The sequence below is a fragment of the Channa argus genome, chromosome 9 (assembly GCF_033026475.1).
Source record: "Channa argus isolate prfri chromosome 9, Channa argus male v1.0, whole genome shotgun sequence".
Taxonomy (NCBI): domain Eukaryota; kingdom Metazoa; phylum Chordata; class Actinopteri; order Anabantiformes; family Channidae; genus Channa; species Channa argus.
The window spans coordinates 11,190,115-11,206,723 of record NC_090205.1 but is presented as its reverse complement, the minus strand read 5'-3'; the positions used below and the strand labels follow the sequence as shown (position 1 = coordinate 11,206,723).

Genomic DNA, 16,609 nt, shown 5'->3' with positions numbered 1-16,609 from the left:
CTCTTATGTGTGTGCTGATGAAAAGATTGAGTCAGTAAAGGGAAAGGTGAAGGGAAATCATTTAGACAGACCTCCCAGTATATTGCCATTATTGGACCCTTCATTTTCATGACTGCGTAAATTTACACTAAACTAAGCAAAGCCAGCAGAAAATCACCCAGTATTCTTTTTACACAGCCGCTGGAATCTCAGTGGTAGGGACATCATGTTAAATGTTTAAGTTGGGTTGGAGGTATAATGCACAATGGAAATGGGATACTGGTGTTTCGCTCAAACTAAAAGTGAACCGAGTAAAAATGTGCTTTTTCTTAAATTATTAAATGAACCCAGTGCCAAGTCTCAAAAATATCAAATTATCAAAATGTCACACACAGGTTTACAGCGTTAGCATAATGCTGCAGGGCCCTGACCATGTCGCCAACAAAGGGGACTTTTGGATGGACTTACTTCACTGATTATATACCGTAGGTTTCGTGCTCGCATTTAAAAAGCAAAACGAAAAGCTGTAATAATAACCATGAAGCACCATAAAACTATCATTTGGTCTCTAGAGGAAATAATATTTCTATTTTCCTGAAAATAAAAAATGATGACGGCTATGATGGTGCTCCACTATTATTGAGCATAACTTTCAATGCAGATTTCCTGTTTGCTGTGCAAAAAAGCATTTAAGCTAAAAAGTCAGATATAGAAGAGTTCACTAATTACATTTGTTGTACCACGTGCCTGAACTGTGTCTGGTCTCTTACACAAAAGAGACACATGTATTGATCATGCGGTTGCTTGACGGCCACAGCTATTTAATAAGGTCAAAGAAAAGCAGACATCTCCAAGCTGGTGATGCTTAAGGAGACAGAGCTGAGATCTGCTGGACCCCAGAGCCTCCAGCCCAATATACCCAACAGCGTGATGGTACAGTTACTGTCAGTGAGGACTGTATTGACGATCATGCCCCTTCTTGCCTACTAATAGATAATTATGGGAGTAATGACAACTGATAACAACCATAAAAATTTGACAGTATCCAAATCATGCAAGAATTAAATAAAATGCATCCACTTCTGGCATTTTGTGGCCTAAGCAATTTCCCATGTCACCGACTGCATGCCACTTGCCCGGCTTTTAATTCAAGGTCAAGTAACGAGCTTTTTTCAAGTGCTGTAAAAAAGTCTATTGGGGGTCAAGTTAAAGGAAACAATAGAGGCAGAGAAAATAATTAAAATGAGAGATGAAGTGAAGGAAAGGCTTTTCTTTAGTTTTAGTATAATTTCCCCAACACAGATAAGTGCTTGCTGCCACTTTTGTAAATGTCTTCTGCTTCTATATTGATCAGAACTACACGGGCTGCAAATATGCTGCTCAACCTGGGGATAACTCGGCATTAGCACATCAGCCTGCTAGGTCAATCCCACAGCTACTTGGCCAAACAGACCAATGGCTTGATCTTTGACTGTAAAAGCCCGCGAGCCCGGCAAGTTAATCCTGGTGCCTGGTAGCCCAATCAAGATGTCTGGCCAGGCTCGTTGTCAATAGCACATTTAGGTCAAAAACAAAGTCATGGAGCAGGCATAATCCTCCACCCTCAAATCAGATAAATTCAAATGTATGTATGTGCAAAGAATTATGCCTTTAAAAGCTCTTTTTATTACCAAAAAAGTACAAGATCAATATAGGGTTGAGAAGTTTGCTGGATAACTTGTTAGAAGCTGCCTTTTTCATTGATCGTCATCTGAGCTCAGGCACTTGGAAGCAGGAGAAAGGTTATTGTGCAGTCACCAGAACCACCCACATCTGCAGTGGCACAGAAAAATGAACTCCTTACAGAACAACTAGACAGAAGAAGAAGAAGAAACTGCATCAGCGAAGGACAAGGGAGGTGCTGTGGCAACAATAGTTGTGGAAAAGTAAGCGAAAAATAAAGACTAGACCGAGAGAAATAAAGAGAGATGGAGACAAACAGAGAAAGAAAGGCGCAGAGACAGATAGGGAGACAGCACTATTTACGGTAGATTAGTTGTTATGGTGATAAGCAGAAGGGAAAGGAAGGGATGTAGTTGTCAGGGTGATGGGGTTGCACTGGGCTACTAATGATATGTAAAAATAACTGTGCTTAGAATTCGCCCTACCTTTGCAAAAAGAAAAACAAGACACACAATGCTAACACCCATGCACACACAAACATGCGAGATGAATAAACAGACAAAGCAGTCTGTTGAAACAGGCTCCTCTCATTAGAATTTGGAGAAGTACTCAGATCCCTCCTCCACAGTCTCAGCTCGCTTTTTTTTAAGTTTTTGCCTAATGAGGGATGGTACACAAACACTGGAGATGTGTGTGTGTGAGCGTTTATTGATAGGTGTAACACTTGTGGTTTTGTGGTTCTACAGGCCTAACAACAGTGCACATCACTTCTACAGAAGGAGATGTCAGAGGACTGTGGGTAATTGTAGTTTAAATGGCCTGAAGGGGTTTCTAGAAGACTGGTCTTTGTAGTTTTGTTGCCTGCGGTGTAACCTCTGGGTTGTGCAAAGGCGTCTGATGTAATCACTGTCAAAGAACAATCAAACACACCTCCATATGCCAACTGCCAACAAATAATATCTCAGTCATGTCAATAAATATACACACTCTGCTGTTGTAGAAGTACATTTACTCACAATTCTCACAATTAAATGTACAATTAAATGTACTCACAATTAAATGTAAGTTATATTGATCATTGCTTTCTGTAGAAATACGCCTAATAATTTGATGATTTCAACTTAATGTGGAAGGTGCTATTGACACCTCCCATGACATAGACCCACAGAACGGCACTGACTGAGTGATGCAAAGATAATGTCTTGAACGAGGCTTTTGCCCTTCTAGCCAATCAGAGAGATTCAAACCCGTCTGTCACAAGCTCACATGAAAGTAAAGGGAACAGTACCATGAGCTTTTCTATGGAAAACCACAACCTTTGACACAGCATCATTATTTGATGTGCTGGGTGAAATCAATTTGAGTCTTCTGCTACATCTACTGTAAATTGATCCCTAAAACTTGAATCCAGGTAAAGTTTTTGATTGAAGAGCCGTAAATTGTTTAGCTAAAACAAACTCTACCATGACCTCTTAGGCTTTCATTTTTCATACTTTGACTTTTATTATTAATGCGTTCTTTAACTGAATTTAAAATCATTTAAAATCCAAAACGTGTGACAGTCTTACAAGTACAAAATTGTTTCTCTTTATTAATATCATTCTAATGCAACTCAATAGGGAAATACTGTATGAGGATAGAACAAGGTAATTAAAGAACAACTGTAAACTTGCAATGATAATCACTTGATTAAATTGCCTCAGATGGCCAAATCTTGATTTGAAATTCATATACAAACTTCCGTACATGTTTGCGTGCATTTATGAGATTTGTCCCTCATCACTTCTATTGTAAGCTAATTAGGAAAGAGGTTTTTTTTTTAATGGCTTGAATAAACAAAGCAGGAACATTCATAGCAACGAATACTGTTTGTGTGTTCGTATGGGCACCTGACAATTTTTTTTTAAGACAGGCCCCACAGAGGGAACATTTAACAGACATTAAGGTTTCAGAGTAATTACACACATTTAGAAACAGACTACCTGGCCTGACGTTATATTCCAACCTTTTAATGTAGACTAAATTGCCTTGATGTGCATAAAAGCATCTAGTGGTACTTCTCCTCATTTACCATCATTTAATTACATGGCAATTTATCTCTCTAGTAAATATAAACCCACACAGACACTGTCACAGCGGTACACATGTTGAAAATTACATTATATTGGCTTGTGCCACAAACATGGATGATTCCCAAAAATAACTTCTGCATTATCAGTGAAGACCAGCACACATATCGCATCACACATGCCTCTAATCATCTGTTCACTTTGCAATATATAGCCTCCCGCCTCCGCACAACACATCCATCACATGCAAGTGCACATACAGTACAAATACAGACGCAGCATCACATACACACACACACACACACACAAGTTATTTCTCCAAACATGCATTAACTAGAGGGAGCAATATCCCTGGCTGCAATGGTGTTTAGATTGAAAACGTTGAAGGGAATTTAAAGACCCTCTGCATAAAAACTACTTTGCTAGCATGCGGCTTTCTCAAGTGTGACAATCCACCTGGTCCTGACAATACCTTATTCTCAGTGTGGATCACTAAAGACATTTGCACGTTCTTCATGGTGTTTTGTTAGAATGCCTTCCTCCCCACTATAAGCAGTGATGGCTCACAACAGAGGCACCAACCAATAATATAACAATTTCAGCCTTTGACAGATGATACAATCAACTAATTTCTTGTTCTTTACTTTAGCAATAAAAATAATGATGCATTCAAATGTAATCCCGTACCTTCCTATAAAAATCAATGCCTTATGGCTTGATTGCCTCCATATGTTGCCCTATCTTAAGGCTGTGCAGCTGTTGTGATTAGAGAAAAGAAAACAGGCTTCCTATTGACAATGCACCATCCAGGGGCAGTCTGGCTCTCCACAAGAAAGCCATTTAATCTCCAGTAGTCTGCATGTGATCAATCTCCCAGCACAGTGTTACTGCAGCGCAGGCCATTCCTCATCATTTAGAGACAGAGGTATTGACCAAGCCAAGACAGCCTCCGTAGTGCATTTGTGTGTGTACTGAGCCAAAAGCAAAGAATGAACAGTGTATACAATTCAGCCTTTGATTATTGTTCTCCAATGTGAATTTGTACAGTACATGTATCTGCATATGCATGCTTATTAAATGTGGATATGTTTAAAGGACAAAGTCAACAATGTAACAAATATGCATGCATTCACACATCTTTCAGTGAGTTGGCTTTTTTCCATATTGATGTCCTGTGTTCCGATGCAGGTAGCCATAATCTCCACTTATCATCAATACATCCTCTGTTAGACATCCCTGCTTAGTGGCTAACATCAAGAAAACAGACACCAAGGACGAGCTCAGCATTATTAATTAGCATTAAATCCAGCTGGCACATGAGTATGAAGCATCATGCACAAAGTGTGTGTGATTTTGTAAAGTGCAATACAAATAAAGTTTTTATGATAACGGTATTACTTTAGATGTGCCAAGTTGAAGGGTGATCAATTATTGAACTCGAGACTGGCTGCATTCAAATACTGTGTACAGAGATCAATGTGGACAGCTGATCTGTCAATAAACTATTACAGTCTTCCTTTCCTGCACGAAAATTGAGAGGAATGAATATTCAGTTCAAGCCTCGAGGAAACCTTGGGGTTATGAGGAGGGTTTGACAAGTAGAGACAAGGTCTCACTACGTTTGGTCAGTACTATTTGTGTACATCATTTAGCACATCTGCTTGACAGAGGAAATGTATAGACAGGCACATATCAGTTTTCAAGTGCCAGAGAAACTGCAGCTGTATGATTTGTGAAATAAAAGGGGAGCGCCTTGAAAACATAAATTACCTGACTCACTGGATTTTGTGTTCCTGTTCATGCGCTTATTGTGGGGTTATTCAGGCATCAGCTCCATAGACTTCATCCCCCACACTGCCTTGGGCCATGTCAGATTTACAGTTATCCATGACAGGCTCTTATCGGGGATTTGGAGCGGGACTTTGCAGAGTCATTTGGAATATTGGCCGTATAGTTCTTTTTTTTTTTATCCCGGCTCAGAGAAAATAGCAAGAAGACAAGGTCAGGAAGTCACACATGTGAACAATTCAGATGAACAGTGCATCACAGTGCATACACACACTCACACATACACTCCAAACATAAGTGCTGGTTCCCTCTGAGCAGCTCAGACCGCTGTTTTTACTGTTATACTTTCATTTTGAACTTAGTTTAGAACCACAACATTAACAGGGCAACAGTCTTTATTATTATTATTATTATTATTTATGACCTTCAGCTGTTGAATGTATTGATTCACAACAAAAATGTTTTGAGTTAAAAACCCTAAAACATAGTTGCTCTGTTTCTGCCTGCATGGGTGCTCCTGCATCCTGCCAAATTCAAATAAATAAATAAATAAATATATAGGTAAACTGGCCACTCGAAATTGTTCATAGGAGTCTTATTGTGTCTGCCTTGTGATAGACTGGCAACCAGTCCAAGAATCACCCTGCATCTCGGCCTGTGTTAAAAAAAAACAAAATGTTCTGCACTCGTATAGCGCTTTTCTACCTATTGGCACTCAACCAACAACTGCAAGATTGGTGGACAACCGCTCTACCTTCCTGCGCCACAGTCGCCCAACTGGGATGCGACTTTCTCATAGGTAGGTGCGTATACATTTTGGATATTCTACTTCAAATTTCAAAATACACCCAAAATGCTCTATAACCCTTACAGGTGAATGTAAATTGACCTTCTCTAAACCTTTGAATGCCCTTGTCTCACTGTTCTATGTTTCATTCCTTATTACATACTGTGCTGTTCTCTAACAAGGTGTTTAACTCTAAAAATCACGACAAGTGTCTGATTCATTAAGCGACCACTAAATGGGCTGGTTCAATGACAATTTGTATTTAACAGTCCTCTTCATCGTGCTGTTCACATTTTGACATCATGAGACCAAGGCAATCATGGAAACATAACAAGTTATCGAGACATTGACATGTTTTGTTGTGGTATACCCACCACTGTTGTTAGCTTTTTTTTCAATAAATTGTTTGAAATGAAGAAATTACCATTGCATGCCTACAGTCATGATATAATATCACTATAGCATGAGCGTTTTACATTTTCCAAAAATTTTATTTTAAATTTTAAAGTGAAATATTCCTAAATTATTGTGACTAGTTTATTTAAAATCTTTCAGAGTGTCCTACTACCGTGTGCAAATGGATATTTAAGTTTGCAACTAGACTGAGACCCCAGTTAAAGAATCTCTGTCTTATCTGATTAAAGTCTGGCCCTATATGACAGAGAGACTGGAAAAAGCCCACTCAGGCCTGACTGAGCCAGGTAAGACCAAGGTAAAGACAATTGGATTCTGATGGATGGACCCTGACAGCTTGTTTCTGCCAGAGACCTGCTCAGTGTCCCTGGAAGTGAATCTTACGCATTGTCAGCATGGCCTTGGTCAGATTACTACACCATCGCATGGAGGTGTGAGGACATTCAGTGTGCTGAGAAAAAAAACCCACACCTGCAGCAACAGAGCATACAAACTCCAAGATGCAAGTCAAAAGCAACCTGTGTCATAAACAATTTATGCCTCCACATCCAAACAACAACAACAACAATGACGACAGATCTCAAATGATATTCGATTCTGCAGAGCCTGACTGTTCATTAAAACCATGGGCAGTGCCAAGTGTGGTGCTAGGAAAAAAGAAAATAAGAGACACATGCAGCATCCACACCTTTGGGAACATTAGTCTGAGTAATACAGGCCTTCGTAGATTCTATAGTGAATAATAACAGGATTTCGAAGTGCTACAAACAAACTCTGGGAATAACGTTCGGACTCTGGGAGGAAAAATCTATTGAATAGCTGATCAGTTGTCTCTTGAGTTCTAATCAAGCCCTTATATAGTAGCTGACCCCTCAAGGTTGAGGAGTCAAATTTCCCACAATCCTACAGAAAATAATATGTTCCTACAGAAAAAACGTATTATGTAGGATGAGTTTTCCCATGTGATACAATGCCCACTAATAATTAATTGGAACAGAAATCCAAACAAAGTTCTCCTTCTTTCTGGTTGGGGCATTTCAATAATAACAACCACACGGGCACTATGCATGTAAGAAGCCAAAGGTGGTCATTTAAAGCTAATTTAATAGCAGTCATGAGAGGCCAGCTGCTCCATCTCTTTCATCCCTAGCACATGAAGACAAACGTCTCAAACCTTTGAACCAGGAAAACAATCAGCCACCAGGAATTTTATCAGGCAATTAATCTCTTTTACCACCGCATTTCATCTTTAACACAGACACCTAACCTTCATCTTGTTCAATCAGTCAGCAACTAGGAGTACAAAGAATAAAGTGGGGCGGAAAATTAATTTAACAGGCATTGAAGCAACGTCATTTATTTAAAATATAAGACTAAAAAATAAACAGCACTAAGTAAAGCGTTCTCTTTGATTATATATTGTATACTGTATGTGTGTGTGTTTGTGTGTGTGTGTGTGAGAGAGAGAGACACAGACACAGTCCATATCCCAGATTACAAGTTTACCATCAGCTTGACTGATTATCCACAGGGCATCCATAAATAATCTTTCAGGCAGACAGAGAAGCTTTTCAAAGTGCCATTAAATAGTCAAACTGCCCAGTGACTCTCTATTACCTTTGACCTCTCCGTCTGAAGGTAACATTGACCCGCATTTGACAGAATGTCTCAGAGGACCCACTGGATTGAGTTGATGTGCGATCCTTGTTATGATCTCCATGAATCAAAAGGAACTTACTCTACTGTACAGAAAACCCACAATCACACATGCACATGAAAACCACATATATTTGACCCCATATCAATTTCGCTGTTTAAACAAAAATAAAGCAGCTTAAACCAATACGAAATGAAATGCAGACACACGTATGTAGCTACACATTATCGACAGCTGAGTATCTGAAAAGAAATCAATTTGACTGGATTTAACTGTATCTCACTGTGTTACTGTGTTGCATAATCAATAGACACATGACAGTTAAATACCAGTCATTATAAAAGTCGGTTAGATTATATTCTACCAATATATTTACAAACAGCATATTGTCACAAATAAAACATATTTCACCCAATAGATTTCAATGACATGTGTGGAGCAGAGATCTCGAGAGACTGATCAAATACAAGGCAGCTTTCAGTGACAGGAGTTTAGCCTTGTGTCTAAGCTTTTAATTTTAGATAAATGTATCTAAGGTTATTGTCATAAATTACTTGGAGGGCATAAAATCATTAGTTAGTTAGTCTTTCAATGAAACCAATCACCATACTGATCTACTCTTATCCAGTCTTTTATTACAGCTGGAGGTTGGTAATTACAGCACATATTGGCATAGAAACATTGCACCTATTAAGCTATTTAGCCTCTGGAACCTTTTGCATGAACCAGGCAGTTTGATTAGTACACTGTAATCTAAAGTTTGTTACCTGGGGGTTTGTCTTTTTTCTTTTTCGTAGGCGTAGTGTGTCGGTATTCTGTGTCACTGTAGACCATTATTCATAGCTAAGTTGCCCTTCTGCTCTCTGGGTTTGTTTCTGTCCGGTGAGTGTGTGCTTCCTTCAATATAAAACCTTTATCTAAAGGTCATCGCTTAAATCTACTGACATGCCCACTCATGTCTGCAGTACAAACACACACGGAAACACCAGAAGACATAAAACCCAGCGTGTTAGGTGAGCAAACACACATACACAAACATGTACATTCCTTTACTCATGCTGTGGAGAAGGGAAAAATGAGAAAAAATAAATAAATATTAATGTACCTGATTTCACGAAGTGTATCTGACTGCAGTAGTCTATGAATGTGGAGTTCACAAAATAACAATAAAACCCACAAACTGCCTCAGCTCTGTAAAGCAGGTGTCTTCAAAGAATTTTAACTTCCTGGTGTAATCCCTGTATGTATTCCTGTCATGAAAAGTTTGTGCCTTCAGTCTTTTTGTTCTCCATTTTCTCTTTTGACCTTTGCATTTGTTCACAATTGATGCTCAATTTGCTGGTATTTAGAGCCAAAATGAGTTTCACATTGACCCTTTGAGACCCTGGTACTGAGCAATTGTATCATTTTGTAGACGCCTCACTCACTGTAGATTGAGATGGCTCTAGCTAAATCTAAGAAGTGAATATAGTTTTATTAATTCATGAGATGCGGGCAAAAAAGCTGCACTTATATCCAAATTGCTCAACTGTGTGAGTCATTCTTACACTGATGCAGGGAGGGAATCATCTCTTGCAATTACCTGCCTATCATCTTTTTGAACAATATTTCAAGCAGGTAACACACAAACCAGTGCGACAGCATCATTTTTCTAGGAGCAACAGAAGCCTGTGGTAACGTGGGTAAATCTGTTTCGTGTGCCATAAGGTACAATGTCGACAGTAAGCAATAATTAAGAGTTTACACTGTCTAAAAACAATTTAATTGCAACAATTTAAGTATATTTATCATAGACATATGTTCATACTAAAGAACAACAGCACAATAAGGATTCACCAGAAGGCTCCAAGTTACACCAGCACAAGCCATTGACATGTGGGGGTTGCCATAAAATGCCGGGAAAACACTGGAAAACTAACAAAGGTGCATTAAAAGTCAGTGAAACATGCAGTGAAAACATACTGTGTGCGTGCACATGCTTCAGACTGGAAGGAAAACAAAGTGCGCTAAATACCTGAGCCTCTCTTAGAGACCACCTTTACACTCTTGGACAGTGTGACGTACAGCAGAATCAGCAGTGGGCTCGGAGGTCTCATCTTCCCCCCCGTCCTCACAGCCTGCAAAGATATGAGAGAAGAGGAGACAAGATATGAGAAAGAGTCACCAGTCACTGCTTGTACACAAAATCAAGTACCTCCTTGTTACTACTCCACAAGAGTAAGTGTCACTGTGGAGGGATGTGCTGTAAAACCCCAAACACTACAACAAGCAAGCGCACATCCTGTTGTACAAACATCTGCACACGCACACACACACACACACACACTCTTGGGCAACATACCATTTTCCACATTCGCCTGGGGGGTCTTTCTTGTAATGATTTTCTCTTACAACCGCAATTGAGACGAGTTATCATAGCGGGGATATATTTCCTGAGAAACCATTCCCTGAGATGCTGACGAATCAATAAGGGAATAATTACATGTATAAGAAACAGCACCTTTAATCGCCGGCTTCATTAAAAAATGGGAAGACCATAAGGGGAATTTCAAATTATCACCTTGTGACTCACGAAGATGCAGCAAAAATCCCACCCATATCGCTTATGGACTCATATATCATATTAATTGATGGAGGTGACTCATTCTCCTGCAAATCTTCTCGAAGTAAATGACATAATCTAACATGTAGTAATTACCCTCTAATAGTCTAGCCGCTGGAATAGAGCCTGTGCTACTGTATAAATTTGATGTTAAATGAAAAAGAAAACATGTTCATTAAAAAAAATGTTTGTTATCTTACAGAGCTCGATGGCAAATCCCTTGAAAATCAACCACCATCTAAAGACCTGTTCATGTGCTCAGCAACACAGTCTTGCTTACCATACAGTATATGCTATGATGTCGACAACATGCATATGCAGAGATGTCCCATATTGTAGTGTGTATAGTAGAAAACATGATGTCAGGTCCCTAACAGCAATACGAGCTCCTCTGGTTGCACTAAAAACGTTTAAAAAACTCCTTAAAGTTGCCCACAGACTGTGATTCCAGCAATCTTAGCAAGTTGATTAAAGGCTACAGTGTGTGATATTTACCGGCTGAATTTCAGGCATCGATAAAAGTGAAACCATGAATTCAATTATGATAGAAGCTATATAGAGTAGGCAAATCAAAAAAGAAGTAAAAAAAACTAGAAAGAGGAAGGAAACAACTTGATTGACACAGTTTAAATGTGACTAAATCTTGGCCGGTCATCTAGCTAATGATTCAGTTCACAGTTCATCCATAAAACAGCTCATACACTTTTACACTTTAGGTTTGTATGGATTTAACAAAGTTACTGACTGTAACAAGTTTGTGAAGAAAGTAATAGTGTCTTTTCTTAAAACATCAAACTTTTCCTTCAAGTTGCAAACCGATGCCCTGCAATCGAGGATTCAAAACAAATGTTTACAAAAGCAGTTTGGTAAGTCACCAATACTCAAATCTACATTTTTGTCAGTCTATATAAGAATATAACTAAATAAGTAAAGTAGCACACAGGCCCACAACAAATTAACCCAGGGAACCTGAAAGAAGAAGAAGGGGACCCTGGCCTTTGGAGACAGAAGCTAAGAGAGCTATTGCAAGTCACGTGCACTCCAGATTAGCATAGCTAATGAAAGGAGCCTCTCTCAGTGTGTGTTTACATGACACTCGCGAGGCCCGCTCTGAAAAGAAGCCTTTCTCTCCTCCTCGATCACATTCTACTAGGAAACAGCATTCAGTCGCTAAACACGGCTCTGCCAATAACATTCTGGCAAGTGCAGCTGAAGGTTTGGCGCCTCTTTGTTTGGCTAAAAAGCCTTTAAAAACACTTGTCGATAAGCTGGTGGATTTTAAATGTGTGTTTGTAGCTGCAGCTGTAACCCAACGGTCAGTTTATGGCTATCTGCGCATACAAATCAGCAACGAGAAACATTCCCGAAGGCCCGAATCCTTCGACATTTAAACTTACATAAACATATCCTACCACATGCTGCGATACTCTCACAGAAGTTTAAGTGTATTTTAAGGCAAATGCAGTCTACGTACTTCCATCTACTGAAAATTAAATGAAGAAAAAAAAAACAGGAGTCTAGTCACTGGGAGTATAGTTACACAAACAAGCTAAAGAAAGAGAAAGCAAAGAAACAGAGTTACCGTGTTTTCCATAGATACTTATAACTATTCCCTAAAAGAGAGTTTTTCAGGTCAAGTTGACAAACTGATTTATTTAAATCTTTTGACTGACTGGCAGGTTGGGTTTCTGTAGCTGTAGAATGGAGAACTGCTCTTGAGGCCTGAATGAGTTCAACAAAGTCAGGATCCCTCCTATGTGTCCAGTCATGTCACACCTTCACAAGCTCAGAGGGCTTTTGGTCCCCCCGGGCATGACATCACCGGCCCACCATCCACACTTGCTCAGAAAGTGGCACCGCGAGCACATGACCCCTCCTCCAAACAACAAACACACCTCTTGTCCCCCCTCACAACTGCTGCTTCTCCACTCCCCCTCCATTCCCTGTGTTCTCACCACAAAGAAGCTGCAAACCGCAACACAAAAGCAACTTCTGAGCCGTTGAAACCAGAGCGGCTCACGGGGCAGCGTACTCTAGAGAATAGACTGTTGATGGACACTTTTGGAGAAAGCACATTGAGAATAAGAGTGTCGACTCAGTTAAGCAGAACTTTTCACTGCACCACTGTGTTTGAAGGAGTCACAGTTAAGCCTCACAGGTGCAGGCAGTCTACCAAACTAAATATTAATAAGTTTATTTAAACTATACCTGAAACACTGACTCATCTGACACCTGTGGTCTGAAGGTATTTGATGAAATGTTACATAGTTTCCAGGGCAACGTAAGAAGCAACAGTACGATTCAGAACAGCCACTGCTTTCCGCAAATCTAAAGTTGTCAAAAAAAAAAGACGATTACACTTTATTATAAAACAATACATTTCAGATGTATCTCCTTGTCTTAATGTAACATTTTGCTCATATGATTCACTCTGGCCAAGCTTCTTCTCGGAGGCGTCAGGAGCAGGTGTGTTTGAGGAGGCACACACAGAGGCATGGCGTGATATCCACGCTCCACTAATGCATGAAGTGTGCACACATCATCACACACAGTAGAACACATGCCATTTGCCTGCTGCTTTTTAGCAGCAAACGAGGTGCATGGCTCAGTGTTTCCTGCTGATTTTCCATGACAAAGAAGCTGAGGAATTTGCTGTCTGTTGCCATTGTTACTGGACTGCATCTCTGAGGATGGTTGTGTCCCATCCCGCCTTCCCCTAATGTTTCCAAATTCAATTATCACCTCGTGCCATTTGTTGCTAGCACACAACCTCTGCTGTGTGCATGTGTGTGTGTGTGTGTGTGTGTATGTGCACACACTAAACTCTGTATGTTACTCTACTCCATTTTTTTTTTAATCTCTCAGGACTAGACAGAACACACAAGCAAAAATGTTGGTTTTTCCAGCTAATATTACAGTTGCCATATGCGGTTCTGCCATCTTAAAACAGAAAAGTAAATGTCCACCATCTTGGCATAGCAAGCTGTGCATGACTGATCATGTGATTTAGGGATTTAATCTAATTTAAAAGGAGCCTGTGAGGTGGTCTTAGGTAACATATACCTTCATAGCATTGCTTTGTGCCCAAGGACCAGAATTCCCTTTATTTGAAGTTCTGACTTTTAACATCACATTCTTTCTTCTGAGTCATGGTCTTTGTTGAGTTCCTTTGGTTTACAAATACACACAATCCAATCGTTTTATTTTATTGAACTGTAAAATTGTAAAATTATAATTGAAAAAAATTCTTTTTACTTATTCATGCACTTTTGAGGTGATGAGAGAATAGGATGGGCTGAGTACATCTGTCTCTGCTGAACGAAAGCAGGAGAATGTCGTTATATTAATGTCACAAAACTGGGTGTTTGCAGCTGTGAATACAAGAAATTAAACTTTTTCTCACACACATTACAAGATGAGTAGTGGTTTTTGATCAATATTTCATGAGTAATAACTGCTGAATATTAAATGAGGATTTGGCAGGTGAAAAAAATTCTCTTTAGCTAAATTCAGATTTTAGCCCGGAGATAAAAGATAAGAATATGAATATACGGTATATGTATCCCTTGATTGACCATCCCTGATTCAATCAAATACTACATTATTTATGTGCTTGAGCAGCTACTGCTACTGCTACTACTCTGTGAGACACATGAACTCACTGATAGCATTGGGCGGTTTTAGAGCTGGAGTCAAACACTGCGATTAGTGTGTAATTGTGTGTGTGTGTGTGTGTGTGTGTGTGTGTGTTGCAGGTTTTCTGTTAAGAGGAGGTTAATGGTTGTTCACCAGTAACATGTGCCCCACACATGACATGGCATTCATACATTTCCTGGTACTACTGATGCTAACTTCCACATACCATGTCAATTTTCTACAAGTAATTTTCTCAATTAACTGTATTTCCAACAATCCTCAGACAATAAAACCAACTATAAATAGCCACAGGAAATCTCTGTCAGACTCAACCTGGATACGGTAATTTGTCTGTACCTTAGACCTCTGCTGTTGTCCAAAAACGATCATCAGCCGAACACAGCGCTCCACTGGGTCGTCTCTTTTTATTTCCAAAGTCTTGGTTGAGATGTTTTTTAAATCTTTTGGCCTAAATGCTCTGCTCTCTCACTATAGCTTCGTACAACAAGGGGGCCTGGTGGCTCAGTGGTAGAGTATTGAAATTATGGCAATTCAAACCATTTTTAAGAATAGTTTTTAAAATAATCTTTGTTATTCGGTCGAGTGATATTTCTAGCTGGCTGCAGGATGACACACGTGAGTAGAGGCAATTCATTGTTGGTTTCCGTGCCTGTATGAAGACTACTGAAATATCAATTATTTAGAAAATGGCCAAATTTACCCTTTAAATAAATACTTACAAAAGTACAACTACAGGAAGCATTGACACACACACCACAAGTGAGAAACACTGATGTTTCTGTGTATCATTGTGTCAGATGGTTTCATCCAGTAAGTCTTAGTAAATGGCACTTCGTCCAGTATAGGTGCTTTGGAGAACTGGGGAACCTTTTGAGTGCAACCAAGAGTTAGAAACGATGAACCATAAAATTGTTGGTCCTAGGATGAGTGCATTACGTTCAGAAATTTTTTAATGCAAATTTATGTTAAGAAGATTTGGTTAGTGAATTTAAATTATACTGTATGTGTAGAAATTAGTTTGAATCAATTCCTGGTCTATGTCTGTGACTTCCCGGGGAGAACATGCACACAGCAGTGAAGGCAGAGACTTTGATCGAGGCTCAAACATGTTGCACTTTTCATCCCAGAACTGTTGCTGTATTAAGTCTAGATATTTTTTAATGAGAGAAAGTGCCTGTTGAGGTGACCACATCTTGGCACTTGTATACATTTGATTCCGATCTCACAATGCAGATCTCAGCGTGGTGAGACGGCTGTGCCTGGGGAGGTGGCTAGACAGCAGTGATCTTAGCAGCCTCCTGCCCAGCACAGTTACTCAGCCTCTCCCCAGGAGACTAGTAATCAGTGAGTGAGGCTCAAACCTGTTGTAATTTTCCACCTAGGCTATTGCATTTTTAGGTTGGGATATTTTATGTGAATACATACATGCATAATGGCTGTGGCCTAGCCTGGGTCACTCGTATATTCAATTATTTCCATATTTGTTGAGTAGGCATTTCATTTTTTATTTTGGTATTCAGACATAAATTTTTTCTAAAACCTCCAAACAAAGACAAATGAATGGTTAAAGAGAGGAAATTTCCATGAAGGTGCAGAGAAATATGTAATCAGCTGTTAGATAAGATTAGTAGCAAGTGTCTTTAACACACCAGTCAAATGAACGTCCAAACACAGATTTTTGATTGGCAGGTCATTCCTGTCGCCCTGGAAGCTTTGAATGCATGCTGACTAAGTACGGAAGCTCCGGAGCCTGAAAAATGTATTCAGGTCAGCCCTTATGTCTACCTGTTACTACATCTGTACCATGTGGTGCGTGTGTGTGTGTTTGTGTGTGTGTGTGTGTGCGCACGTGTGTTTGCACTGCTGTTTGCTACATGTGCCATGGTGTGAGTCAGGTCCCATGAGCATTAGTCTGTGGCAGCAATGCAAATCACTAGCTCGGAATAAAAAATTAGCTTGGTGGTAAGCTGAATGAGCATCCGTTGACCGCTTTT

The 16,609-nt window shown here is 39.6% G+C and overlaps 1 protein-coding gene across 10 annotated transcripts in view; it reads right to left on the bottom strand.

Annotated features, from left to right (window-relative positions):
• il1rapl1a (interleukin 1 receptor accessory protein-like 1a) overlaps nucleotides 1-16,609 on the bottom strand; it is a 146,740-nt gene that overhangs the window by 115,510 nt on the left and 14,621 nt on the right. For all 10 annotated transcript variants that reach the window (XM_067516684.1, XM_067516679.1, XM_067516676.1 and 7 more), the window contains one exon: nucleotides 10,371-10,473. In XM_067516684.1, coding sequence (XP_067372785.1) covers nucleotides 10,371-10,452 — 82 coding nt within the window. In that variant the 5' untranslated portion in view covers nucleotides 10,453-10,473. The remainder of the gene's footprint in view (nucleotides 1-10,370; nucleotides 10,474-16,609) is intronic.